The following is a 26283-nucleotide window of genomic DNA, read 5'->3' on the forward strand; positions in this document are numbered from 1 at the left end:
AATGAATGTCACTGGGGTGCAGGAGCAATGGTGACCTATTTGAAACGAGGTGTCATCTCGGTACACATGTTAACAATGGCAAAGTCAGTAATGTCAAAATGTGAGCTTTGCTTAAAGAATAACCCGGTAGCAAGGAAACATGCTGAGATGGGAAGAACTAGAGCTGGGATAGAGCCTGGAGATTACTGGCAAATAGACTTCGTAGAACTGCCTAAAGCAAGAGGTTATAAATACCTATTGGTAGGGGTTGATACTTTTTCAGGATGGCCGGAGGCCCTTCCCTGTCGCACCAACCAAGCAAAGGAAACGGTAAAATGGTTACTACGGGAAATAGTCCCTAGATTTGGTGTACCGTTGGGTATTTCTTCAGACAGGGGACCACATTTCATTGCCAATGTGGTTAAGGAGGTTAGTAGGTTAGTGGGAATTACCTGGAACTTACATACCCCATGGAGGCCTCAATCTAGTGGTCAGGTAGAGAGGATGAACCAAACTTTAAAAGGACAATTAAGCAAAATCTGTCAGGAGGCTAAGATACAGTGGCCACAGGCCTTACCGATAGCTTTGCTAAGAATTAGAATAAAGCCAAGAAGTGGGATGTCAGTAAGTCCCTATGAAATCATGTATGGAAAACCTTACGAGTCTCCTGAACCGAACCCGAATATGCATGTTACCGGTAAACAGGATGTATATAATTATGTTTTAATAGTAATGAAAATACTTGCTCTTGGTATGAGTGAAGTATTTTCAAAGGGGGGAAATGTTAGTGTTGGGGAGAATCGAATGGATGTTCTATTAATGTTTCTCAAAATGTTAGTGTTGGGGAGAATCGAATGGATGTTCTATTAATGTTTCTCAGGTGATGGATCATACGGTATAATTAAATATTATTAAATGTACTTACATTATCAAGTAATCTATGTATACTGGAAACCTAGGGAGTACACTGAACATTTAAAGGAATCGTTGAAGGGGAACCCTGGGAGGGAATAGGTACAACCTGACCTTGGATAAGGGCCTGGAGATGATGAAATGAGTTGAAGCAGAACCAAGGAGCGGAGGGAGCATGCGTCGAGTGAGAAAGGTGAAAGAGTTCAGCGGAGAGGAAGACTCCTTACTTCATCTGGACGACCACCTGGACGACCACCAGAGTGCGCCACGCATGTGCAAAGGGGAGGGGAGCTAATTAGAATGAAAAGCGAGGCTGATGTTGCAACCTGTAATGAATATGTATACCTGACGCAATGTTGTATGTATAAATAACGGCTGGGAAGTAACGGGACTTGAAGCCAGATTTGGGCACCTGCCCCGGCTTCCAGCGCTGAATAAAGCACCTTCATATAATCACTTGGTGGTTATGTGGTTGCTACGTTAACACTGGGAGGCTCTCATTTTGAAGTAGAGGCGTGTATTTTCCTTCTGATCAATGACCTGTGTGGACGTAAAATTTGCACATGTAATTTACGCAGAAATTTGGGAATTATGTTGGAGTTATCAAAGTTAATATTTCCGTCCTTGCTGGGAAAAATTGCACCCCCTTGCTACACCTGTACAACTCCCAAAGCAGAAGTGTGACATGCCACACAGTGAGTCTGTATGTGTGCAACAACACATGCACAAGTGGTATGTATAGAACGTGCTGAAATTCACAGTCCTTGTACAATCACTGGGGTCATGTATAGTGGCTAGTTGTCCAGAATTTCTAGGCATTTTTTGTCTACCAAAGGTCTGAAAATGCAATGGAACAGAAGTGTAGGTACGACAGCAAGTGCAAACAATTTTCCACTCAGAAAAGTGTCTGGAGCTCCAGCCTGCTCGGAGCTGAGCACCTCAGGCTGCTCTCTGTGGCGTTGCTGCAAACCCTTCCACAGCCATTGCTGCCCCTACCTCGGTAGCACCAGAGATGTGCTTACAAAATGGAGCCCTCTCCTTCCCCCTGTGCCCTCTCTTCCCCAACAGTAGATTGTGCTACTTGCATCAGATCTCTAAATCCAGCTATTAATAAAAGTGGCTATTTGCTTTTGGAGGGCTGAAATATAAAGGGAAAAAGAGCACTAACAAAACCTTCATTACCTGATCATTTCCATGTGAATCTGCTGCCTGGCATTTTCTTTTTGTATCTAAATGCCTTCCTCCAGGAGCATTTAATCACAGTGAATCCTGTGTCCCGGGAGACCAGAAACTGTAGTATGAAGTTCAGTTAAACAGCATGTGCATATAAGATTTCACTACCATTGTTCACTTTGCATTGTTCAGGATATTAATTTAATTTTAGATGGTTCACCACAGTCAGGGAAAGAAAACCAAGCTCTCTGCAAATTAAATTAGCTGATAGTAAAAACATCTGATGTGCAGCAAATGGGATTGCATTTTCCTTACATTCAACTAGATAATCATTTAGAGCTCTGAATGTTGAAGAGTATTATTGAACACATCACCAATGTAAGGCTTGCTTAATAATGATATTTTGATTACATTTTTCTTATTCGGGTCTGGCTTAACAATGGCAATAGTATTTGCCTGAGAGCTCTAATCAGTCTTAAATGACATTCTCATTTATTCCTCTGTAAAATACAACAACTATATTATTTTAATTAAATAGACACGTCAGCTCATTCTATTGTATAAAATGATTTTCTAAATTGAACGTGAGATAAAAATTGTTTTATTGATGATAGAAATGCCTGAGCTTTCAAAATCGCTACATGTGGTTAGGAAACTGAGTTGAAAGCTGAAAACTCGCTGTTAAGCAGCACTGTAGAGAGGACGCTGTTAGTTTGGACCTCCATTAGCACCACCAAAAAGTGTAAAAATGGAGAGATTCATCTTGAAAGATTTGCAACTTTGAAGATGGTGTTGGTGCCCTGGGAGCAGCTTTGGGACTGCAGACTCCCCCCGGTGCTGTGCCACCCCAAGGGACTCTGTGCTGGGGCTGGCTTCAGCCACAGCACCAGCTTGCAGCGAGGATCGGAGGGAAACCTAGAGATGTGGCTTGGGCTGCAGAGTCATTAAGTAAAGTTGTTTTACTTATACCCTGATTTTGTCAGTTTCAAATTTAAAACATCCTTACATCATTTTTATCTGACCAAACTTTAGTAAAAGTAAATATTGATCTTCAAATCTTCAAAACTAGATACTGTACAGTGAGCCAAGACGGAAAGTGGCACACAAAAACAACTCCAACTTAAGGTGTTGCAGGAATGTATCAGCTAGGATTAAGAAATAATGCTTAAGACCACCTCAGGTGTAACTTCCTAAGTAACTGATTTCCCTGCTTCCCAACCCAAACAGAAAACAAAAGCGAAGAAACAAACAAACAAAAAAAAAACCCAACAAATAAAATCTAACAATACTATGGATTTGACAGGAAACAACAACAGAATATTTTGTTCTTAACTATATAAAATGTTTTTGAATTGGAATAAATCTAGTAATGTAATGTCCTGTCATAAAAAAAGGCAAATTGTTTCAGCTAAAAAATAGAAATAAAAATGAAAGAATGAAAAGCAATCCAAAGGAATCTAAGGAAACAACCACAGTGTTGTACTTGTTTTTAAAGTATTCTGATGAAATACAAGTGTTAACAAATATTTTCTGGAGATATTTTTGATTGCTGTATGAGCTCTGTTCAGCTTTTCCATCAAGCTTCTTTTATAAGGTCAGCCAGTCTCTTGAAAGCCTGCAATGATACAAAGATAGTTCTCATTCATACTCCAGCATTACTTAAATAAACAGTAAATCTGTAAAGCTACTAAAACTACCCTAACAATATATGAACTCACAGTTTTATACTGCCAAATTCGGCTGATATTCTCTGTTTTACTTTTTTAACAACGTATATGGGCCTTGAATCATATTGTGACTAGATAAAGCTTCCACTAATCTGATAGAAAACAAAAGGTAGGGCTTTCTGAAAAAAAAAGACTATGCATAGTGATGTTCAATGATTATTCAGAGTTCAACTGCAGCTAACGAGTTGTACTTTTAATACAACTAGTGATCCTTAGAAGTGTATCTCTTTTAAGCCAGTAGAAGAGCCTAGAGGCTCCAAAGTTAAGAGAAAAAGAACAGTTCAGTGGGGAAACATGTAATACAATGTCAGCAAGATACAATTTGACTGTCAGTAGTATGGTTATGAATTACTTTCATGAAGAAGGAATAAATACAGAAGAAGAAAGAGAAGGACAATAGAAACACCCATCTGTTACAAATATTTGTAACTGAATGAAAATGAAACTCCAAATACTGAACTTGCAAGCACCTGAATCAAAGGAGTATTAAATCTGCACAAATAAATATATCCTAGTCTTTCTCTCCACTGATTTTACAGATACAGCCAAATAACATCCAAAACATTTGTAAAATACATAGATTCCTGAGAAATGAAATGCAACATGTATGTGAATTGTAGGAAAGAAAAACAATATTCTTTCTTATGAAGGACTGACAACATATACAAAAAAGGTAATTCAGTCTCAAGAATGGACAACCTGGAAAATAAAGACACATGATGCTTCCTAGTGCTAAGACAAACAGCAAAACTTACTCTGACTTCATTAAAAACTTTCTGAATAATATCTGGGTTGATTAAGTGTGAGAATCTGCATGTATGAGATACACAGAAAAAAATCAAGTGGTCCTAAAAATTTGGTACCTTTCAGGTAATTTCCATACGAGTATCTTGCATAAGAAACAGCTAATACTGCTTTAGAAGTACTGGCTTACTGTGTAAGTACTAAAACAACTACATTAGGCAAATAAGAATATGCATAAGAAGTAAGTATTTAAAAATAAGGGAACATCGTTAATGTGAGAAACTGTTCTTGAAAAGAAAATAAATAAAAAAAAAATTCCTCTCACTTACCAGATCCATCTGGGCTGGAGAAGATAGAGAGAAGGAAGCTCTGACATAAGAACTAGGCTCTGAACTATTGATATTGAATGCTCTTCCAGGAACAAGTAACACCTAAGAAAAAGTGATTAGACACCTAGGTATAACCACTTGTATGGTTTTAAAACAGTATATTATATTAAATTTTAGAAGGCTCACTGTTGAAACACTGATATCAGAATGTGGCTAAATATATTCTGCCTCTTCAAAACAGGAAGCTAAAAATATGGAAACTGGCATCAGACTTTAATAAAAAAAAAAAAAACAGAGAGCTCTTAGGCTGGTTGGTAACAAGGTCTGGCTTGTTATCACAATGTTTAGATGTACCAGTGCGGTGGGATGTAGTTTACTCAGTGCACGGTGTTGCCTCTTATAGATTGTAGAAACAAAATCACACTTAATTTCTCTTATTAAGAAGATATATTTCTGTATCAATGATGGCTGCCCACTATATTAGTATAATATATATATATCATATATATTATATATGATTTAAATTTAAGCTGATTAAATATCAACATTTGAATATAGACAAGAAAATATTTTATTGAGTCACGACATTATGTGACAGTTGTGACTCAGAGACTTGATGATTGTGCACTCAAGTTCCTTCACTTTTATGTGTGTGCATACGTGGGGATAGATATGGTAAATTTATTTTATCCTTTCCTCATTTAACATCATAAACCATTAAGCCATAAATCATACTTCTTTCTGCAAGGCTTTTTCCATGATCAGCTGCTCTGTATCAGAAACTCCCTTAATTTTGATCCATAAGAACATGCCAGCAGCAGGAGGATACCATTCTGCCAAGCCTAGAGAAAGAAAAAAACTGAATCAAGAAAGAAACTTCTGCTCCACCTGTAATAAATACATTATAGATTCATGGATGTAGATTTGTTGCTCCAATGAACTCAAATGGAATTTGGCCACAGATCTAGAATGCGACTTGGTAAATTTATGATAATAATCAAATCTGTGTGGGCTTACTACACTCATGCTGGTATTTTCAGTACTTTTTGTGAAAGAGATTACTTTGAATTATGGAAAACCCAAATATTAAGAAATTAAATTTCTTGACTACATTGAGATCAAGTAAACACCCTCTCCAAGCAGTCTAAAATATTTTTTCTGGTGCAGTTTCTTCTAGTACCACATTGACTATCAATGTAATTTAAGTGTAGCAAAGCAGAAAACTGTTTTCCTTTAAATTGGTTATAGATTTTTGCCCAAAGAAAATGGGAGCCTAGGAGTTATGAGGAGGATGAGAGGGCTTAGAGAGGATTTATGTCTTAAATTGTATATGTAGACTTACTGTGTACCTTTGTTTACCTAGAAGTAATTCTTTACTTGTTTTAGGATGTGTTTTTTGTTTTGACTTATCATCTTCATCTCTTCCTTGATGTATTTAACCATTACATATCTACAAAATAAAGGTCTGTTTTCTGTAATAATATGGCTCCTGTTTCTAAAAAAATTTGAAGACCCTATAATCTTTTACATATGAGTATATTTTCACAACACACCCTAAGGTAACGCAGTGCTATTATACTGCTTTGATATTTGGGAAATTGGGACAAAGGGGGTCCAAAGTCAATAACCCATGATCATACAGAGCCACGCAGAAAAAGAGGAAATACTTATCTAAAATTCATGAATTAGCAAGAGTAAGTACATTAATGACCATATGGTACTCAAGTATCTAAGTCCCACGGAAGTGTCTCAGCTAAGTGGTCAGTTCTTAAATAATTATTGCTGATTCTACTTCAGACTGACTAAAAGCAGTGAGTCTGTAATGGTAATTGCACTGGTGTTGATCAGCTTCTTTCTGTGCTCTGATCAACCACAGAAGTGGACATCTGAAATTCATTTCTGGAAGAATGACCATCACTAGTACTGTATCAGTTGTTTGTATCTTCTTTTAAACTTAGGCCACTAAATCTGGGTATTTTGAATGGAGATTTTAAAGACAGAAATTTTAAACACAACAAGTATAAAAATATAGTGGAGTGAAATACATGCTTTTTGTAAAACTGCTTTATACAGTAATGCAGTGAGCTTTTTTCTCGTCTTCATCTCGTCCCCCACCAGAAAAGCATGAAAACAGCAGCTTTAGATAATTTGTCCTAAGCTTAATATTTAATGTCATTGATTTGCTTATAGTGCTTACCTATCACTTCAGTCAAGAGATGACCTTTACTGATTTTTCTTGAACACGAAGATGATAAATAGCTAGAGAAAAAGTCTAAGTAATTAGCTGTGTTGCACTCACTGACCTTTTAACCACTTGTCAGCAGCAATGAGCATTGCATCCCGCTGGGTCTTGTAGAACTCCACAACTCTGAAAGTAAATTATCAATTCCAAGTCATGATCCCACAGTGCTTCAGAGTCTGTTTCCAAAAGCAGAAACAAGGCTTTTCTACTTTAACAAATAAAATGCACGCTTGGTGGAAATATGAGTATATCCTAGATCAGCACAATACAATAATAATGTGTATATGAAACTTTGTATATGTATCAGAAAGGTCTTGAATGCTTCAGTGTCTCTCCAACAAAGCACAGATCAATCGGATAGAGGAAGTGCCTTTGTAGTTGCTTCTTAATATTTACAGGTCAGGGAAAATTCAGTACTAAACAATACATGATATCCATTCTATTATATTAGTGGATACAAGCCGTGTTAGCAACAGTAATTGCACAAAACAAGCATATGGAAGAAAATGAAGGACGTGTACTTCTGTAAAAGCACATAGTCGATATTGGTGCATTTGGGTTGAATTTCTGTAATAGGTACACAAGGAAATGATATCATAATGATATCATAAAGTAAAAAAATCATAAAGTAAAAAGCAAATCATATGATAAACTTGTCATGACTATCTGATGGCTTCCCCTGTTCTAACCCTTTGAAGCTACCGCCTTCATACTTTAACTAAAACTTCCAAATAATTCAGTATCTTACTTGGGAAAATGACCCTAACCTAAGTTTCAACAAGGACAAGTCTTGTAGTGTTACTACTTTTGTTGGCATAAAATTAGAGAGCTGTGATTCTGCAATGGTAGACAAGAGAAATGTTTGATACAGATTTCATAAATCAGGTGTAAAGGGGTTTCCTTCCCTGGGGATAAACTGTACTTAGTAAACTTACATTTACATTTTTGATACTCTTTGAACCCAGAGCTTTGATTTCTGCATGTATTTTATTGAACCTGATAGACAAACAACATGTATCTCAAGGACTCAGCTTATACCAATTGTTACACTCTGCAAGAAATGGTAAATCTTCTGCAATTTTTACTGCATCATAAATTGTCGTAACTTTTCTGCCTTTTTGTGATGTTCTTTCACTTTCATGTTGGAATGAAATTATAAGCACGAGACAAGACTTTCAAAGAAATTTAACTGCTCCAAACCACAGTCTAGCTACTAGTCAGGAACATGATCTGACATGTCAACTGACCCCAATGAAATCATGAGGAAATTGTACTCAGTTGTTGGGCCTAATCAATAAGTCACCTGACAGTGGGGTCTAGAAGGTTATAAAGGGTTGTAGCTAGCCTACTATAGTACTGTTTTCATCATTAGGTCAAGAGGAAGAACAGGTTTCTGGTTTGAATAAGGTTACCTCACTGTCAGGAAGAAGGTAGGGGGAAAAAAAAGATGTTTAAGATGTATCTTCTAATTGCTGAAAGTAGAGCTGAAGCATGGTCCAAGTTCCCCTACAAAATCTATCATTATGCTCTCATTTCTTTTACCTATCCCATAGAACCTAAAATGAGGCAAAGATAGGACTGGTATCTTTTTTTTTTTTATTTTTTTAGCTAGCGGTAGTTACAGTATAGTCAACAGTCAGATGCTCAGGGCACAGAAGTGGCTGTTGCAGTCAGACATAAGAAACTTTTTCATGCTTTTCTGACGTTCCTATTACAAGCCTTTACAATGCATAACATACTACCCCTTGATGTAGAAACTTGGAGTTCTAAGGGTATCTAAGTATGACATTTGAAATGAAGCATGGATACTTCCAGGAAAACAAATGAAAACTAATGTTGGTCACTGTAAGAAATGCCTCACTGAGTTAGACCCTGGACCCTCTGTCACCAAACGTGGTGATAGAGGAAATGTTTAGTGAGTCTAGGCGAACCTTGATGCTTTCTGTTCTCATTTCTCCAGCATCCCCAATAATTGGATTAAGGCTGTTAGAGGATGAATCACTGTTGAGTTAGGGAGGGAAGAATTCCCTTATAGACGCCATGCTGACTCCTGTGTAAGATTGTCTCAGTGATCTTAGTCTCTGTTATAGACCCTATCTAGCAGTGATGATATCTTCATTCACTGCCCTGTAGCTCCCAGGATCCTCTTCAGTTCTTTTCAGATGGGAGTTGCATAGTTGCTATGCCAGAGGACCAACAGATTGCCAGATTGTAGTGGTAGTTTACATGCCTTGACCTGCATTTGTGCAATTTCACACAGAGTTCCTTCAGCACTTCCATATGAATACTGCCAGTCTTGATGACCTGGCTTACCCCATTGGCCTAGGACTACTCATCTATTTACCTCAAACTGATGCATCTCCTCTGGCCTGTTCACTGCAAGGAATATTTTGTGTAGGTAACAAGAAGCAGCATGACAGATGATGGGATTCAGCACGTGACATGATCCTACCTGTCTATATGCTCCAAAAAGCCCTTTTCTCCCCATTGCTGAAGAAGCTGTGATATCATAATCTAAAGAAATAAAGCACACCATCAATACCATATTTTAAACTGGACTTTTCCACAATCATCAAAAGACATGTAGCCGTATCTTATTCAGAATTCCCCATGGGCAAGCAATTGCATGCATGGTCTCTTGGAGTCCTTTATAAACAGAGGTGGCAGCAGCAACAGACAGTTTTATTCCATGTTACAGCTGTCTCCAAGGTCCCTTAAGTATTTAGATGCTGGGGCAGGAGGAAGGAAGTGAATTGGAGAGCTAAAGGAAGGCAATGTGTGTTGCTTTACAGGAGTTTCTCCCACCCCATCAGTCTCTCTGCTTTAATACTGCCTCTATGATGAATTAGAGTTAGAAGATGAAGGTCATATCTAGATGTGCTTGATGTCTCTCTCCTTTACTTATTACTAATTATAAAGGGGCTGTAGATGGCTGACTGTGTTGCGATGCTTGTGTGCTGCCAGTAGTCTTTTAGCTACTGACTGTAATGAAAAATGGAGGGGGAGTACTTCCAATGTATGCTTCACATTGAGGTTTATCAAGTGAACCTACTGTCAAGAGAAAATAATTTAAATCTTGGTTCTTGAAATCTGATGGCTAAGGGCATGTTAGCTGAAGCAGTGGTGCTTTCCATGCACTAAGATACCCTCAACATCTGGTTGTAATTTCTTTGGTGGTCTCTCTCCTTTGGCAAAAATGACAACGCACGTTTTTATAACTAAAACTGAAAAGTGCAGAGCAACTATAAAATCTATTTGTTCTTGGTTTCCTGTATCTTGAAATATGTTATCTTTTCTCAATACAATTCAGTTAGCAGTTTAGTACTTGCCTGTGTGAAAGTGCTGGTGTGCATTGTTGAAACCTGAATGTGTAGAATAACTCTGTCGATAAGAGGCTTGGGACCTGTCAGAAAACCTATTCTCAACCTAGAAGAAATAAAAAAAATTACTACAGGAAATGCAATATGCTAATCTTTAAGTTATTGTTTAACTTATAACTGGAAAACCTGTAACCATTTCACTGACACTGTAAGGATCTTTTATGCATTTATATCTTCGTACTGCTTAAGTCCCAACTTCAAGCAAATTGCGAGCTAAGTATCAGTCATGAGAAAAAAATAAATAAAAAGGGCTTTTAATGCTCATAGTTGCTCCCTAGTTCTGGGACTTCAGGATGCATCCCACATTTGTAGGCTTTTCTCTGCAACCATAAAGATTACATGAATCAAAGGCAAGGAAAGGTGGATTATTCACATAACCAAAATCATGAATTCTCAAGTTTTATGGAAAAACAGATAGGAACTGACAAACAGGCTTGCTCTTTTTGCTTGCTTTCAGCACTGCAGAATAAACAGAATCTACACTGATAAACTAGGCTGTTATTCATTTCAAGGTTTATGACCCATTTTTACTCAGATTGTCTGGAGTAGTTATTTGAAGAAAAATAGAATCAGTAAGCTCAGACATGTCCTTGACAAAGATAAAATTGCATCATGCCTTTTTGTAGTTTCACTTCTCAAAGTGTAATCACACTTAGCATCGTGTTGTCTCCCCACTTCCTTGGGGATGGAGTTACAATCCACTAGCTGCCAGTGCAGAATTCACATTACTTTATGTCTATCAGAATAGTAAGCAGAAGTGAGTTAAAAATCAAACAAGTCAATCTGTGTGTAATTGAAAACAGCCAGCTTAATTTTTCAGGTGCAGACAACCTGTAAGAACTCTAAAGCTTGCAGATAAGAGATCAGTATAATGCTACGCTTGTTGAGAATGATGCCATCATTTCTCTTTTATATTGGAAGTGCAGGGAGTCTGCAGGAATGGTAAGAGAGAGGAGAAATGGTAAAAGAAGACAATTTCTTAGGAGTTGCAGGAACAGAGCTGCAGCCCAGCATCTCAGTCTTTCTGCCTACGTGGTGCTTGGAAGACTGGGCTGCCTGGGTCGAATGGCCTATCAGTATCAGGAGGGAAACTGAATTTGAAGTAAAATAACTGTCAAGAGATTACAAGAAAAGCGAGCAAACTGAAGAAAAGTACTTTCTAGAAATGAGTAAGTATTAGATGAAAAAATTGACATGTCTGATCATGTCAGAGGTAGTATTAGTCTTATGACATAATCAACACACAATGCTGAGCGGTCTGAAGCTGGCCTTACCCAGATGAGAGAATTTTAGAGAAAGAGTCAGTCCTGATAACTCGGCCATCCAAATCCATTGAGAGGAAAGTTGGAGCCCACGGCTTGGAAGAAAAAAAAAATTCAAGTTGCTAGTATGAATTATGGAAGAATTACTTTCTTTGCTATGAAGACAATTATTTCTTAAAAAAATATTTTGCTAGTAAATATTTCAGATGGATATTCAAAGAACAAAATGCAGTAACATGCTGACAAATGTTTATTTAGACCAGCTGTCTGAGATGTGATAATGTTCTAGGAAAGTCATCAAGAATCAACGTTGTTACTTTTTGATGCTTAGCCCACTGCTCTGCATACAAGTGCTCAATTCAAGTTTTGGTATGATGCCATAAGTAGGGAGACAAATAATGAATTCTCTGACAAGGTTTTTAGGGAGTGTACAGAAAGATGTTGTAATTTTTAAGGTGGGACACAGCAGCTTTTAGCTTTACCTTTAAAAAAAATATTAAGCGTATGTCCAAATTTTGATCGTACCGAGTTCAACACACTTCTACCTTATGAGATATTCTACTACTTTTACACATTTTCCACTCACACTGTGTAGCAAAGCTAAACAATGCTATTCAATGACTTTGTAAGTGAAGCAATTTTATTGCCTCCTCCCACAAAAACACATTTCAAAACAAAGTATTACACTTTAGCTTCTACAAAAGTTTAACTGCTTTGATAAGACCAGCTTTTCATTCCTAAAGTTAGATGCTTGAGCAGATTGTGCTGCTGCAGATCCACGTATGAAGACAGTTAACTGCTATCATTACCCATGTGGGGAAAATTCAAAGGGAAGGAGGGAAGCTGCCTGTCCAGTACTACTTCCTGTGCTATTTGGGAGAACTCTCTTGGAGTCTCTAAAAGGCAAAGGGGTAGAAATGAGATGCAGTAGATTGGAAGTAGGTGGTCTTCCACTGAATGGAGAAGTGACTGGGCTGAAAGGCACATTAAGAGGCTGCTATTTTTAAGAGGCTGCTTCAGTGGCATATTTGTTTTGCTCTGCAGGCAAAGTCTTTGCCACTTTCTTAATAGTGAAGGAAATTCTGTCCTTTGTAAAGCTTGAGGAATTTAAACTGCCGTGATTAACTGGCTGATGCAATAAAATACCACAAAGGGGACAAAAACTGAAAGTAGCAATAGACTGCTAGGCCTGCAACTAATTTGGAAGGACATGAAAAAGAGCATGCAGGAAGATTCATGGTTCAAACCTTAGTTCTGTTTGGGACAAGAAAATGTGCTACTTAGTATAGAAGACAGATTACCTTTTCAAACTGAAGAAAGTAGTAAGGATCATCTTCTATTATAAGGAAATCATATTTTCTTGCAAGCTGAAGAAAGAAATGAATACAAAGAAAAGATTCATTAAAATGTAAAGACGGTAAATTCAGTTATTTCTATACTCTGGGCCTATTACCAGGACCATACCATGATCCCACTCATTCACTATGCACAAGACCCTATCAACAGAAGGTTTTACATGCCCAATTTGGAGCAATTTCAACAGTAGGCATAGTGCCTGCAGTGGAAGGACAGGTATGTAACTGAAGGTCTGTTCCATGTAGTGTTTAAACTGTACAGTACACTTGGAGTAAACCCACTCTGAAGCCCATGGCAAGAGTAGCAGCCAGCAATGGGCTACTACTGAAAAAAAATATTACCTAATGCATAGTATACTTCTGCAGAGTTGTAATGAAAGAGATTTTACTTTGAAACAAGTTATGGGAAGAATATCTACTAGACCAATAATGAGCCCAATGCCACATGTGGGGTATCCTTAACTGAAACAAGACTGACATTTATCCATTTCTACCACCAAGTTTCATAAAGCCCCAGCTATGTACCTGGTAAATCTCCTTCTTGCGCTCTGCGGTCAGAGAGTTGCCAGTTGGGTTGCAGCCATTTGGAATAGTGTATAGGAATTTGGGGAGACTGTGACTACGATTTTTTGTATCTTCTGGACTCCAAGTAGATAGAATTCCTTTCAGAGCTTTTGGAATAATGCCATGTTGGTCACTAGGAACATTAATAATGTTACAACCCAAAGGTCTCAGCTGTTGATAGGAGGAACAAAACTGTTATAATACCGTAATTCTTAAGTCTTTCTTTTGTCATTGTATCACTAGAAATTTTACAATACCAGTCTTTATGACTTTATATCTATCTTCAAACTCTGCTTCCTTGTGATTCCACGGGAAGCTTGCCTCAGCTTGCTGTGCAGCTTGTCAAACTTAGCATGTAACTCTTAATTTGCCCTGTTAAGCCACCTGAGGAAAAGTGGGTAACTAATGTCTAATTGGTGCTCTTCTATAGGAGATGTCATGATTTTGCAAGCAGAAAGGACAACTCACAGGAGTTGTGATCTCACTGATTTCAGGAGTTGTGCTCTCATGTTCTCAACACAGAATAAGTATTGAAACTTCATTTCCTGCTGACAATTTGCATTCTACCTAAGTGGAAGTGCCAGAACTATATGCTACTCCTCACTGACAAAGGGCAAAGAATCTGTTCTCAGTAGATATATTCAGCAATACAAAGGAGAATGAAATGATGCTACTGTAATGACATGTTGACAGCAGTATGAAAAGATACAGGAAAAATACGAACAAAAAAGTACACTGTCTCCCCTCCGTGGAATTTGAATTTGTACCATGTAGCTCAGCATTTCAATGTAAAAATGCAAGTTGCTGCCAAAGTATCTTTGATTAGCCAAACATATACTCAAATTTAGCATAGCCAACAATATCAAAATTCCTTTTGATGCAAAGGGAAACTAGACTGGAGTGGTATATCATCTATCCCGACTCTTCTTACAGTTCTTACGCATTTTTAGTTGACGTTTAATTATGTACTGATTATTTTTTCAGAGGTAAACTGTTATTTTTGTACAGTTATTATTAATTCACATTTTAAAACTCATGGATGTTCCATGCCTATTCCAACTTATGGGACTTATAGGTACAGTTTAAGTGTAATCAGACTATAAAATACTTCAGTTATAAACATGCTGACATGATGAAATTACCTACTTATAAATTTGTTTCCAACTGAGTAGGCTATGATAGCTTTCTTCCCAATCTCAAACATGACCTTCGTCCTAGGATTTAGAAAAGGACACTGTGTCCTGGCAAGAGCTTTTATGAATTAATGTTTATGAACTTAATCAGACTTATGAACTTAACCAGACTGACAGTAAAAACTCGATTCTTAGATGTGTTTTTGCAGTAAATACAGGTCATATAAGCCTGCAGATGTACTATATTGCTGTTCAAATGTAACATTCATAGCTTTGTTGCTTAAATACTTACAGCTGCTAGTGTCCCAGCGTATGTAGGTGCATCCAAAAGGATGTTGTCTCCAGGATTAATGAGCATTTCAAATACCTGTGAAAGAAAACAGTGTATTTTGGAAAGATTTTACATGTACTTCATAGTTCTGACTTTAGTGGGATTATAAATCTTGATTACGTATTAGTGATTCTCTAACAATTTAACTAAGCTGTGTAGAAAACAGATGAAGAATCAGCTTTCGAAACCAAATGAAGCCAGGTAATCAGTTAGGGAATAACAATTTGAAATGGAAGCAGTTCTCTATACAAATGAAACAGTGCTTCAGTTACAGAAGGGATCAACTAAGCAGCAGTGGACTGAAAAGGCTAAGTATTTAAGTCTAACACAATTAGAATTGAGCTACAGCAAAGCAAATAATGCATCAATTACTGCACTGCTTGAGTAACGTGAAATGTTATACTAGATCTTCTGACAGACTTTTTGGTTTATCCGAACTCAGGTATTTTTGACATGAGACTGCCCAACCTGTTCTACATTCTATTATCTTGTGTTGATAATATGTTGAGACGTACATTTAACAAACTACTCTGCATATTGTTATATACTGACACTTAATGCTGAGTATAACTGAACTGATAGAAGAAAAAACATCTCTTTGAAAGAAGTACATTTAACATACGGAGTTTTTGGTCTTACTTTGCACAAGCCTTCCTGGCTGCCAGTTGTGACGCACACTTCCATTTGTCCTTGCTCAGGACTATAGTTGGCTGTTGGGGGATTGTGTAGATTTCTCTGAAATTTCTTTAGCCAAGACAACAGTTCTGGAATCCTGAAACGTGAATAAGATAAGGTGCATCTAATATCTTATACAGGCCAAAGATGGGCTGCTTCTCTAAATCAGTGTCAAATCTAGCACACAGTTCAGAGTCTGATTTAACTGTCACTTGCTTTATCAAATAATGAAAAATATTTTTTATGGAAGAGCCGAAGAGATGAACATTTATAGCCTACAAACCAAACTATCTGGGTAGAAACGATTTAGCAATGATGAAATATGGATGGAGGCTAAACAGCGTCTTTTCCTAGGAATGATTTTTCCATACTCAAATGTGGCAATGTGACAAAGCTTGCAACACTTCTGGAAACAGGCTGTGGGCAGTAAGAAATCTGGAAATGGGTTCTTCAAAAATGTCTTAGGGTTCTGCAGGATGTTCATAACTGTCTGCATAATTGAGCTGTGACTTTTCCTAATATTTAAGTGAACACATTACTCATTAATGCCCTGTGTGCCTATGTAGGTACACAAGTATTTTTGCAAGTGTGTCAAAAACCTAATTTGGTGCTAGCTGTTGGAGAGTTTTTTGAGTGCTAAACTAACTTAATATATGCACTATTTATACTAAAAATGTCAATACTATAAATACTTCAATTCCACTACCACAAGTAGTATGGGTTGACTTCTTTAATACATGGTACCAAATAAGAGCAAAACAAACACTCCAAGATGTGGAAACTGTGCACTGCAATGCAGTATCATTTAATGAATGTCTTATTGCAAAATGAGTCCTTTTAGTGATTTAGGAGTCTGGATTCTCAAACACCAGCAGCAAGGAAATGCCCTGGCTTAAGAATTTTGAATATTAAATTATTCATCTACTCAAATTTCCACTGAAATGTAAATACTGAGGAAAACTGAAAGAAGTTAAAGCTGTTTTTGTGAAGATCAATTAATACAATAAAAAAGGATTTAATGATCCTTTGATTCCAGTATCTTTAAGTGCAAGCAGCCTTCATAGATACCCTGCTGAGGCGGAGTACTGAAGAGCCCTCTTCATCAAATCTTCCCCAATCTCAACAGCATTTCCATGTCCAATGGCAACAGTAGCCTTCTTAAATGGAAAAACATTAGGGTTTGGTGCCCCTCCAGCCAAAGAGATGAGAGATGGAGGAGACCTTTGCATCAATTCAGCTAGAGTAAAAGGAAAAAACCTTGATTACAATCTGATTATTGCAAGAGCTGCTCACACACTTTAGTCAGTATCCAATAATGGACCAGAGAAGTTTGTTCTATTTTTCACTTCATTGTTTAACAAGTCATGAATTGAAAAAGATGGTAACTCGTTTTAGCCTTGCCTTTCTCTGTGGTTTAAGAAGATGGGGGGTGGGTGGGGGAGGAACAACACCAAAAAATTCTCTTTAAAGTAAAAATAGCTTTTTTGCCTTATCTGGACTGTTTTTATACTATTAGAAAACTTTTTTTTCTGACTGATACCTCTAAGCTTGAGGAATTTAAAATCTTAATGGCCTTCTGTTTAGACTGATTTTGAATGATTGTTTTTATATTGTGCCTCATTTTAGTTAACATGGCAGTACACTGCTACCAGTGTACTACATCTATGATGACAGTGTTTCCATAAGGGAGTGGGAACTGTTCTGGCAGCACAGCTTTAGTGGCAGAGCCACTGTGTAAATAAGACAGTATACAGAAAATGTTGACAATTCTTGCTTTAAAGTCAGTTTCACAATCATTCAGATCCAATCTGTGCTCTGCTTGCAGCACAGACTGGACTGTACTTGGCAATTGCACTTGACTGCATTCAATCTAAGAGCTCAGAGTATGGCACTCATGCTGGCTTGATGCTTTTACATCAGATATGAGAGGACAGAGGATACCAAATCTGGTGTTGAGCCTCCTGATATCAGGTTTATTCTCTACTACTTATTAGCAAACTTGAGCATGGGGAGTTAATTCTTATCAGTTCAGCAGTATTGTTCATGTCTCTGACTTTTGGTTTTGTAAGATTTACTTTATCAAAACTGCAGTGTTGAAGTCTTTTTGTACAAGCCATGCTACTTAATATTTGTTATCATGTCTATCAATGTATCACTTAAAAGGTGAATAGAGAGTAACTAGAGTGAATTAGTTGACTTAGCTGTACCTGCATTAAATAATTTAAGCAGAGCAGTAAATGCCAACCCCTTGCCAGGAGAGGAAATTGACCCCTGAAGGCTTAACTACTGAAGTATGTCTCATGCTCTGATTCTGTCAGGTCCCCGTAGGTTTCAACTGAGTAAGCAAGTAGGCAGTTAACCTTTTCTATTTGTCACCCAGAAGACTATGTAACATGGTAGCCTAAAGATAGCAGTGTAATATAGAAAAGGAAAGTGTAGTAACAATGAGCTGGGGTTGGGGAATCTATTAGTAGGATACAGGAAAGTGAGGTGGGAAGAGACATGCTGGGACTGAATTTCAAGACATTAGCAGTTTTGTTCCTGGGCAATGAGTGTAAATTGAGTAACAAGCTGTGCCAAAAGCTCTGCTTCAGAAGCAGTAGCAGAGACTTTCAGGCACATGTTTAAGTGACAGAACAATGCTATTTCTTCTGTCCGGATGGGTTTCTGAAATGGTTTGAGGCAATTTACTTTTTTTTATGCCTGCCTGATGTCTCCAGTTTAAAAAAAAAAGTCAGAGCAGTTAACTGGCCTTGCAAATACCTGTCAGCTTACAGCACAATATTCTCTTAAGCCATTTCAAGTTGTTAGCCATGATACCTCAGCAAAGTCCAGAACACAATGATCTTCTTCCAGAGTCCCTACAAAGAAGGTACATACTCACTCAGAAGTCTTATTGGAGATTCCTTTCTTGCTGCGCTCACAGTCGTGATGAACCGAGAATAATTCATATCTGTGGGGAAAGAGCAGTTAGTTGGACATAAAGCTGGAAAAGTGCTTCTGGTATGGAAATCTGCCACAAGTAAAGCCTCCAATTTGTCATCTGCATAGATATGGCCTTTTGTAAATCGAATGTCAATTCATCCATGTTAAAATCAGTGTCGGATTTCTTCCGTTTGGAATTAGGTGTTTTTTCACTTTATGCACAGTGGTTACGTCACAGCCTCCCAGTGATGCTGGCACAGGGAGATTAGGCCAAATGCTGCTGTTCAGATAACAGCACTACGGCATTGATCCGGGAATTTGGTGCTTGGCTACTGAACAAATGTTGTGGTTTAACCCGGCTGGCAGCTAAACACCACACAGCCGTTCGCTCACCCTCCCCCCTCCCTCTCTGGGATGGGGGAGAGAAACGGGAAAGTGAAGCCGGTGAGTTGAGACAGAGACAGTTTATTAAGACAGGAATATAAGGAATATAATAATAACAATAATAATAATAATAGTGATAATGATAATAGTATTAACAATAATAATGTGTAAGAAAACAAGTGATGCACAATGCAATTGCTCACCACCCGCTGACCGATGCCCAGCCTATTCCCGAGCAGCCGGCCCCCCACCCCGGCCAGCCACCCCTATATATTGTTTAGCATGACGTCAGATGGTATGGAATACCCCTTTGGCCAGTTTGGGTCAGCTGTCCTGGGTCTGTCCCCTCCCAGCTCCTGCTGCACCCCCAGCCTGCTCGCTGGCAGGACAGAGCGAGAAGCCGAAAAGTCCTTGGCCTGGTGTAAACACTGCTCTGCAACAATTAAAACATCAGCATGTTATCAGCGCTCTTCTCATCCTAATCCAAAACATAGCACCCTACCAGCTACTATGAGCTACTTAACTCTGTCCTAACTGGAACCAGGACAACAAAAAAAAAGTCTTTCCCCTCCTTTTACTTTCCAGGTATTTTAAAGACCAGCTTACAAATGTACAGGTGTTGATAAGACCTTTGACACCCATCAGCTTTTTAAAAATGAGAATCCAGCTGAATAAAGCTGGATTAAGTATTGCATTTAATGTGCTTTAATGATTGCAAGCTAGCATTGAGTCACAACACTTCTCAAGTTAGAGGTGTCTGTTTTTAGGAAGGGTCGTTCAGGATGTCTTTCGAACTGCTACAGCCCTGTGTTTTCCTCCCTCTTCCTGGTGCCCAGGTTCAGATGATAGCAAAAAGCATTCCTGCAGGAGGCTTCTCGGCCTGCTCTCGCAAGAAAGCTATCTGCTTCCTAGAAAAGCATAGCAAGCGAGCGAAGGGCGAAAAGATCTCGTGATTTCGAACAGTATTTCAAAGCGTGCTTTTACCGAGCTCGCAGAAAAGTCACTCTGTAGCAACACGAACAACATGTTTGTAATTAGAACCGACCCGTCAGGCAAGAATGATTAAAAAAAGAAGTCACGCTTTCTGAAAACGCCGTTTCCAACCTCACCCCCCAGCAGCAGCAGCACGCCCTACGTGCCGGCATGCCTTAGCTTCGGGCACGGCTCCGGCCCTCCCCGCTCCCGCTTCCCCGCTTCCCGGCTCGGGGGCGGCACCGTCCTCCCCCGAGAGGGCAGGGCCGCGGGTACGGAGCCCGGGAAGGGACGGACGGACGGAGGGAGGCCGCTGCCCGCTCCCCTCGCTCCGGTGGCCGTTGGGGCAGGCACCTACCGGCGGGACGGGGCCCGGGACGGGGCCGGCAGCGGGCGGGTGTCGGCGGCGGCTGCCCGCGGTGCTGGGCATGTGCGGGCCCGCCCGGGGGCGGGCCGGGGGTGGAGGGGGGCCGGCGGCGTCCTGCCCGGGGGCTTCGGGACGTGGGTGGAGGAGGGAAAGGGGAGGGAGCAGAGGGGTCTGCCTGGGGCCGGGAGGGCAGGGGAATCTGGAGGCGAGGGGACAGACTGTGCTCCGCCTGGTCGCTATGGGCTCTCCTGGAGCTGCACAGCGAGAAGGAACTCGGTGGGTTAAAACACGGCAGAAGGGGTTTCATTTTCCAACCAATTCATGCTCTAATCCACTTGCGTTTTCACTAAAGTTTCCTCTGATAAAAGGGAGGGTGACAGATCAAAACTTGAAGCAGGACATCTAAAAGTAATCCCCCCCCCGATAAGTAGGATCTCAACACAGGTGCTGCACACTGATCGTGCAACGTGTAGCTACTGCTACATAGAAAGGCTCAGAAACGTGGCCTCATCTAGTCATGGCTTTGGGCTTTGCTCTTCAGCATGGTCTCTAAGCACTAATGCTGCTAAGTGTGCAATGAAAGAGAAGGAACTAGCTCTAAAGTATGGTCTGAAGAACCGATGCCAAAGACATATGAGATCAGGCACGCTTTGTAATGTGCAGGTCTTCCTAGTTAGCTTGGAGGCAAGAGTAAAAATGTTGAAAGAGGTGAGCACTGGAGCATCTGATGCTTTAAATCAGTAAATCAACAGGCCTTAAGGTGTCCTGTGTTTAAAACGCATTTTAGCTGGCACCTCCCAAAACCTGCTCTAGGGGAGGCTGAGATGTGTGAAATATTCCTAGCCAAAAAGAAGGTGCCATTGCAAGATACCATTTTTCCTCCTTCTCGGGTGACTTTCTAGTGTTAGGATCAGCTGACAGGCTTCCTAATTAGATGGAGTAAAGTGAAATATAAATGTGGTTCCCTCCTAGTTTCTGTAATGTGGGTGAGGAAGTGTTGTTTGCTTAATTGGTATGTGAATGCTGTCACACTGAAAATCATTTCTGACTTCTATGGCCTGAAGATTTCATGTTCAAGTTTAGGTAATTCCCTTCTAATAGTATGAAGGAGTAAAGACAAAAATAAATGAAAAGGATGTATAACTATTAATTAACGTATATATTAACAACCTGTAAGAAAACAAAGGGGTATATCGATTATTACTTTAAGCAACCCCAAACAAAATAACACCAGACCTCTGTGGGGAGCTGGCTGTGAAAAGACCAATTTAATCTGAGCTACTTGTTGTGTAATCTTGTTTTTCTGTTTCCAGGCTGTCAGTGTTGCAGTTCATGGCGCATACCAAAGCCCAGAGAAGTCCAAAAAAAGACTTCCATTGGTTTCTGTGGGCTTCGTTTGGTTGCTTAGCCAATTACAGTATCATCATATTGAGACAAATAAAAACAAAAATATGTGTACAAATGTTTGGATGCTTATCCCCTCTGAATTCATCTGGCAGATCTCTGCATTGCTGTTGGTATTCCTTAGCAACCACAGATCAAGTACTCTGTTTTCCTACTGTGTAAGAATAGTAATTTCCTTGCTGTCTTTGTGTCTTACATGCACACTGAGAACAATGGCTATTTGGTGCAAGTCTTAGGGAATTCATGAAGCAATTGGCTCCGCATCGGTAAGGCCTCCGAATGGATGTTTCTAGTGGGCAACATATCTTGTCTTCCTAAAATGTACTCTGCATCTCCCCAGGATCACTACATGCTGAGGCTTCACTAGGTCCAGTTACACATCTTAAAAAAAAAAAATGGGGGGGGGGGAGGACACAATCTAAAGCATTTTGAGTTGAGAACAAGGATATTTGGCAAATAATGTTGTTGCACTTTCTTCTTCCCTAAGGATTTAAATACCAACGATATTCCTTTTAAGAGGGCAAAGAGAGCTGCTTTGAGATAAACACCAAAATTCAATGAAAATGCTGTCTTTTCAAACATACCAATTTTACTATGAAGTGTAAATAACCTTAAGCTGAGGTTTCTGTAGCTTCTTAAAAACACATACAGTTTTAAAGCACATATATTCTATTCTGATTTGTGGCCTATTTGAAGTGATAACATCATATATGTTGAACATGATTCTGTGAAATTCTGTGAAAAATAGTGCCTACAGAGGACCTCGTCAGCAATAAAGCTTTGGGAAGCTTTAAAACCTGTGTTGGTGTTCATAGTGACAAAAATGTTGCCTTCGAAACCCTGGTGTGTGGGCTCGCACCGACTGCCACTGACCATGAGATGGCGCATAGGCACTTCATTTCCAGATAGTGAACTCCAACTAAATAAAAATTTCAGATAAAATCATATTGGCATATTTTATTTGATTGTAATTGCTTCACTGCAGGCGGTCTCTACCACTCGAAATTGAGTCCCACCTGAACAGCTTTGCTGTCTGCATTTCAATTAATGGGTTAATTTTTGGCCAATAATGCTTATTACTAGATGGAGACAACAGAATTAGAAAGTGCTGTCAAAGTAGTGTAACGATGTGAAGGTGAAAATTTTACTATGATGAATTGGTATGGCTGCTCATGAGAAAATCGCATATGACCAGAAAATGGCTAAATGTGAGAACAGCCATTTTAAATGTCAGAAACAAATTGTTACTGCCAAAAGCTTCCTTCCACAGGAAAAATGCTGACTTTAGCAATGCTTTTGTGTTGCAGAAAGGCCCGTGTACAACAAACTGTCAGATGCGTGGCAGTTACTCTTGTAGCTTCACACCAGCCCAGAAGATCAGGAAGATTTCCTCAGCAGTGCACAACAGAGTAAATCGAGGATGTGAACAGCTCTTGACACAGTTATTATAAAGACCAGAGATACCTCTCTTTCCTGAGGGAAATTAAAGCTACTGGGAGAGTTCTGGCTCTGTCTGGAGTGAACTCATGGAGGAGATGTGACATGTTGTCCTTTGGCTTGCAGATTACTTGGTAATTTCCCGACTCTTTCTTGGACTTCACCATAAGCTCTTGAGAAAGTAACCCTTTTATTCTTCCTTATGTAGTGCCTATACAGTGGGACCCTGATTTTCCTGGCACCTAATCAAAGGTACTGTACTTCAAGTATGATGCTGTGACTTGCTCCTCTTCCTCTCCTTTGAAGCAACCCCATAGTAGAACTTACAGTATTTTTTTATCCAGGTTTTGAGAACTCAGTGCATCCTAAAAATGGTGAGGGACTTAGTTATAAATCCTACTGCCTATTCAAATGCTATTGAACAGCAGCCTAGGCTCACCTGTATGCCGTTACTGCCAGCTTAACAACTTACAGTTAGGAGGACATTCTTATTGTCTCAATGTGCTTTCTGTTTGTGCTCATTTTCATAGAATCATAGAATATCCTGAGTTGGAAGGGACCCTTAAGGATCATCAAGTCCAACTCTTGATACCGCACAGGTCTACCCAAAAGTTCAGACCATGTGACTAAGTGCACAGTCCAATCTCTTCTTAAATTCAGACAGGCTCGGTGCAGTGACCACTTCCCTGGGGAGCCTGTTCCAGTGTGCAACCACCCTCTCTGTGAAGAACCCCCCTCCTGATGTCGAGCCTAAATTTCCCCTGCCTCAGCTTAACCCCGTTCCCGCGGGTCCTGTCACTGGTGTTAATGGAGAAAAGGTCTCCTGCCTCTCGACACCCCCTTACGAGGAAGTTGTAGACTGTGATGAGGTCTCCCCTCAGCCTCCTCTTCTCCAGGCTGAACAGGCCCAGTGACCTCAGCCGTTCCTCGTACGTCTTCCCCTCCAGGCCTTTCACCATCTTCGTAGCCCTCCTCTGTACACTCTCCAACAGTTTCATGTCCTTTTTATACTGTGGTGCCCAGAACTGCACACAGTACTCGAGGTGAGGCCGCACCAGCGCAGAGTAGAGCGGGACAATCACCTCCCTTGACCTACTAGCGATGCCGTGCTTGATGCACCCCAGGACACGGTTGGCCCTCCTGGCCGCCAGGGCACACTGCTGGCTCATATTCAACTTGCTGTCTACCACGACCCCCAGATCCCTCTCTTCTAGGCTGCTCTCCAGCGTCTCATCGCCCAGTCTGTATGTGCAGCCAGGGTTTCCCCGTCCCAGGTGCAGGACCCGGCACTTGCTCTTATTGAACTTCACGCGGTTGGTGATCGCCCAGCTCTCCAACCTATCCAGATCCCTCTGCAAGGCCTTTCCACCCTCATTCGAGTCCACAACTCCTCCAAGTTTGGTGTCATCAGCAAACTTGCTCAAAATACCTTCTATTCCTACATCCAGATCGTTTATAAAAATATTGAAAAGTACCGGCCCTAAAATGGAGCCTTGAGGGACCCCACTGGTGACCGCCTGCCAGCCTGACGCAGCCCCATTTACCATAACCCTTTGGGCCCTGCCCGTTAGCCAATTGCTCACCCATCGTATGATGTTTTTATTTAGCTGTATGGTGGACATTTTGTCCAGTAGGATCCTATGGGAAACCGTGTCAAAAGCCTTGCTGAAGTCCAAAAAAATCACATCAGCTGGTTTCCCTTGGTCCATCATACGGGTGATCTTATCATAAAAGGAAATCAGGTTAGTTAGGCAGGACCTACCCTTCACAAACCCATGCTGGCTGGGACCAATGACTGCTTTGTCCCCCAGGTGAGCCTCAATAAGTTCGAGAATTTTGCTATATTTTCTTTCTTTTTTTTTTTTTTTTAACCGCTGGCTCCTTATTACACTCCACAGACTGTCAGATGAAAGTAACAGGACATCCATGGTATTCATAATATTCATAGCAGCTGTCAAATTATACTGTCTTAGTAAGACTCAGGGTTCTGCAGATTGACAGCTGTGGCTTGTCTGTTTCAAGCAGCCCTCTGTGCTTGAAAGGTCATTGCACCCAGATGTGAAGCAGTCTTACTCTTGGATTACTGATCTGTTTTTCTGTACCGGGGCTGCTGTTGTTGCTTCCATCTTTGCCTTTTTCTAGTCAAGCAGAGGAGAGAGCACTATCTAGAAGTAGTTCTAGATATTCTAGTACAGATTCTAGAGAAGCTGGCTTTCACAGTAAGGTCTTCAAAAGGACTTGCTTGTTCTAGAAGGTATTCCTCTGATTGGATGTCTAATGAAATGAAATGGTTTTCCTAGGCATGCTATGGACACTTCTGTGCTTAAAAGAGGAGAAAAAAGCCAGACGTGGGTGATATTTTTCAGATCACTTTGCCCATGTTGTAAAAACTGAAATTGAACAGAGTAACAATCAATAATGCATCCAGCTAATACATTGCCATATATATGAAATGAATCGTAAGAAATGAAATGACTTTGCCTGACAATCTTGAGATAAATGCTGTTCCATAAAACCTCAGTCTTGTCAATTTGAATCTATATTATGGTGAAACAGCTGCTGATGTGAACTCTATTGTGTAAATCTCCCAGGAAGTGGATATTCAGTATTATTTGCGATATACGGTATTCCCTGGGTTAAGCCTTTATTGCATGTTTTCATTTAGTAGGTGAAAATTTTTCTCCTCTGGCCCCGTGTGCTTTATTCCTAGTAAGATCCTATGTTTTCTTTTGAATGAAGCAAGAGTGGCATGGAATAAGGAGTGATCCTAAAGGCAGGAATGAGGTTGTGGAAAAGCAATATTGTTGCTTCATTCTTTTCATTGCCTGGAGAAAAGATATTTCATAGCTGTGGTAATAACTGATGTGCTGTATTTGCGTTTTGAAGTTTGGCTATTCTAGTCACCACTGAGTAGTCTGCTTTCACATTTAATCTAGTGTTCTTCAGACTGCTGAAGGTACCTTTTCATTGCTGTTAATTCTTGATTAG

General features: G+C 39.8%; 1 protein-coding gene and 1 long non-coding RNA gene across 6 annotated transcripts in view; one reads left to right on the plus strand and one right to left on the minus strand.

Annotated features, from left to right (window-relative positions):
* Window positions 1-2649: 2649 nt before the first annotated feature.
* Window positions 2650-20554, minus strand: AADAT (aminoadipate aminotransferase). Of its 5 annotated transcripts, none has more exons than XM_048076182.2 (14): window positions 20446-20554; window positions 18691-18759; window positions 16875-17043; window positions 15771-15903; window positions 15093-15167; window positions 13629-13838; window positions 13050-13115; window positions 11761-11843; window positions 10436-10532; window positions 9559-9620; window positions 7168-7232; window positions 5600-5706; window positions 4865-4966; window positions 2650-3679 (listed from the first exon to the last, which is right to left on the minus strand). In XM_048076182.2, exons 2-14 carry the CDS (start codon window positions 18755-18757, stop codon window positions 3641-3643), a joined length of 1275 nt encoding a protein of 424 aa, XP_047932139.1. In that variant the 5' UTR covers window positions 18758-18759; window positions 20446-20554; the 3' UTR covers window positions 2650-3640. The 5 variants fall into 5 exon arrangements, 4 of the variants coding, with proteins under 4 accessions (XP_047932139.1, XP_013030754.1, XP_013030757.1 ...); XM_013175300.3 differs by lacking the exon at window positions 20446-20554 and adding an exon at window positions 20225-20414; XM_013175303.3 differs by lacking the exon at window positions 20446-20554 and adding an exon at window positions 20100-20170.
* A 108-nt stretch (window positions 20555-20662) lies between these two features.
* LOC125184309 (uncharacterized) overlaps window positions 20663-26283 on the plus strand; it is a 52480-nt gene continuing 46859 nt past the window's right edge. The window contains exon 1 of the long non-coding RNA XR_010831525.1: window positions 20663-23547. This is a non-coding gene — a long non-coding RNA (uncharacterized lncRNA). The remainder of the gene's footprint in view (window positions 23548-26283) is intronic.

Source organism: Anser cygnoides, chromosome 4, assembly GCF_040182565.1.
Source record: "Anser cygnoides isolate HZ-2024a breed goose chromosome 4, Taihu_goose_T2T_genome, whole genome shotgun sequence".
NCBI lineage: Eukaryota > Metazoa > Chordata > Aves > Anseriformes > Anatidae > Anser > Anser cygnoides.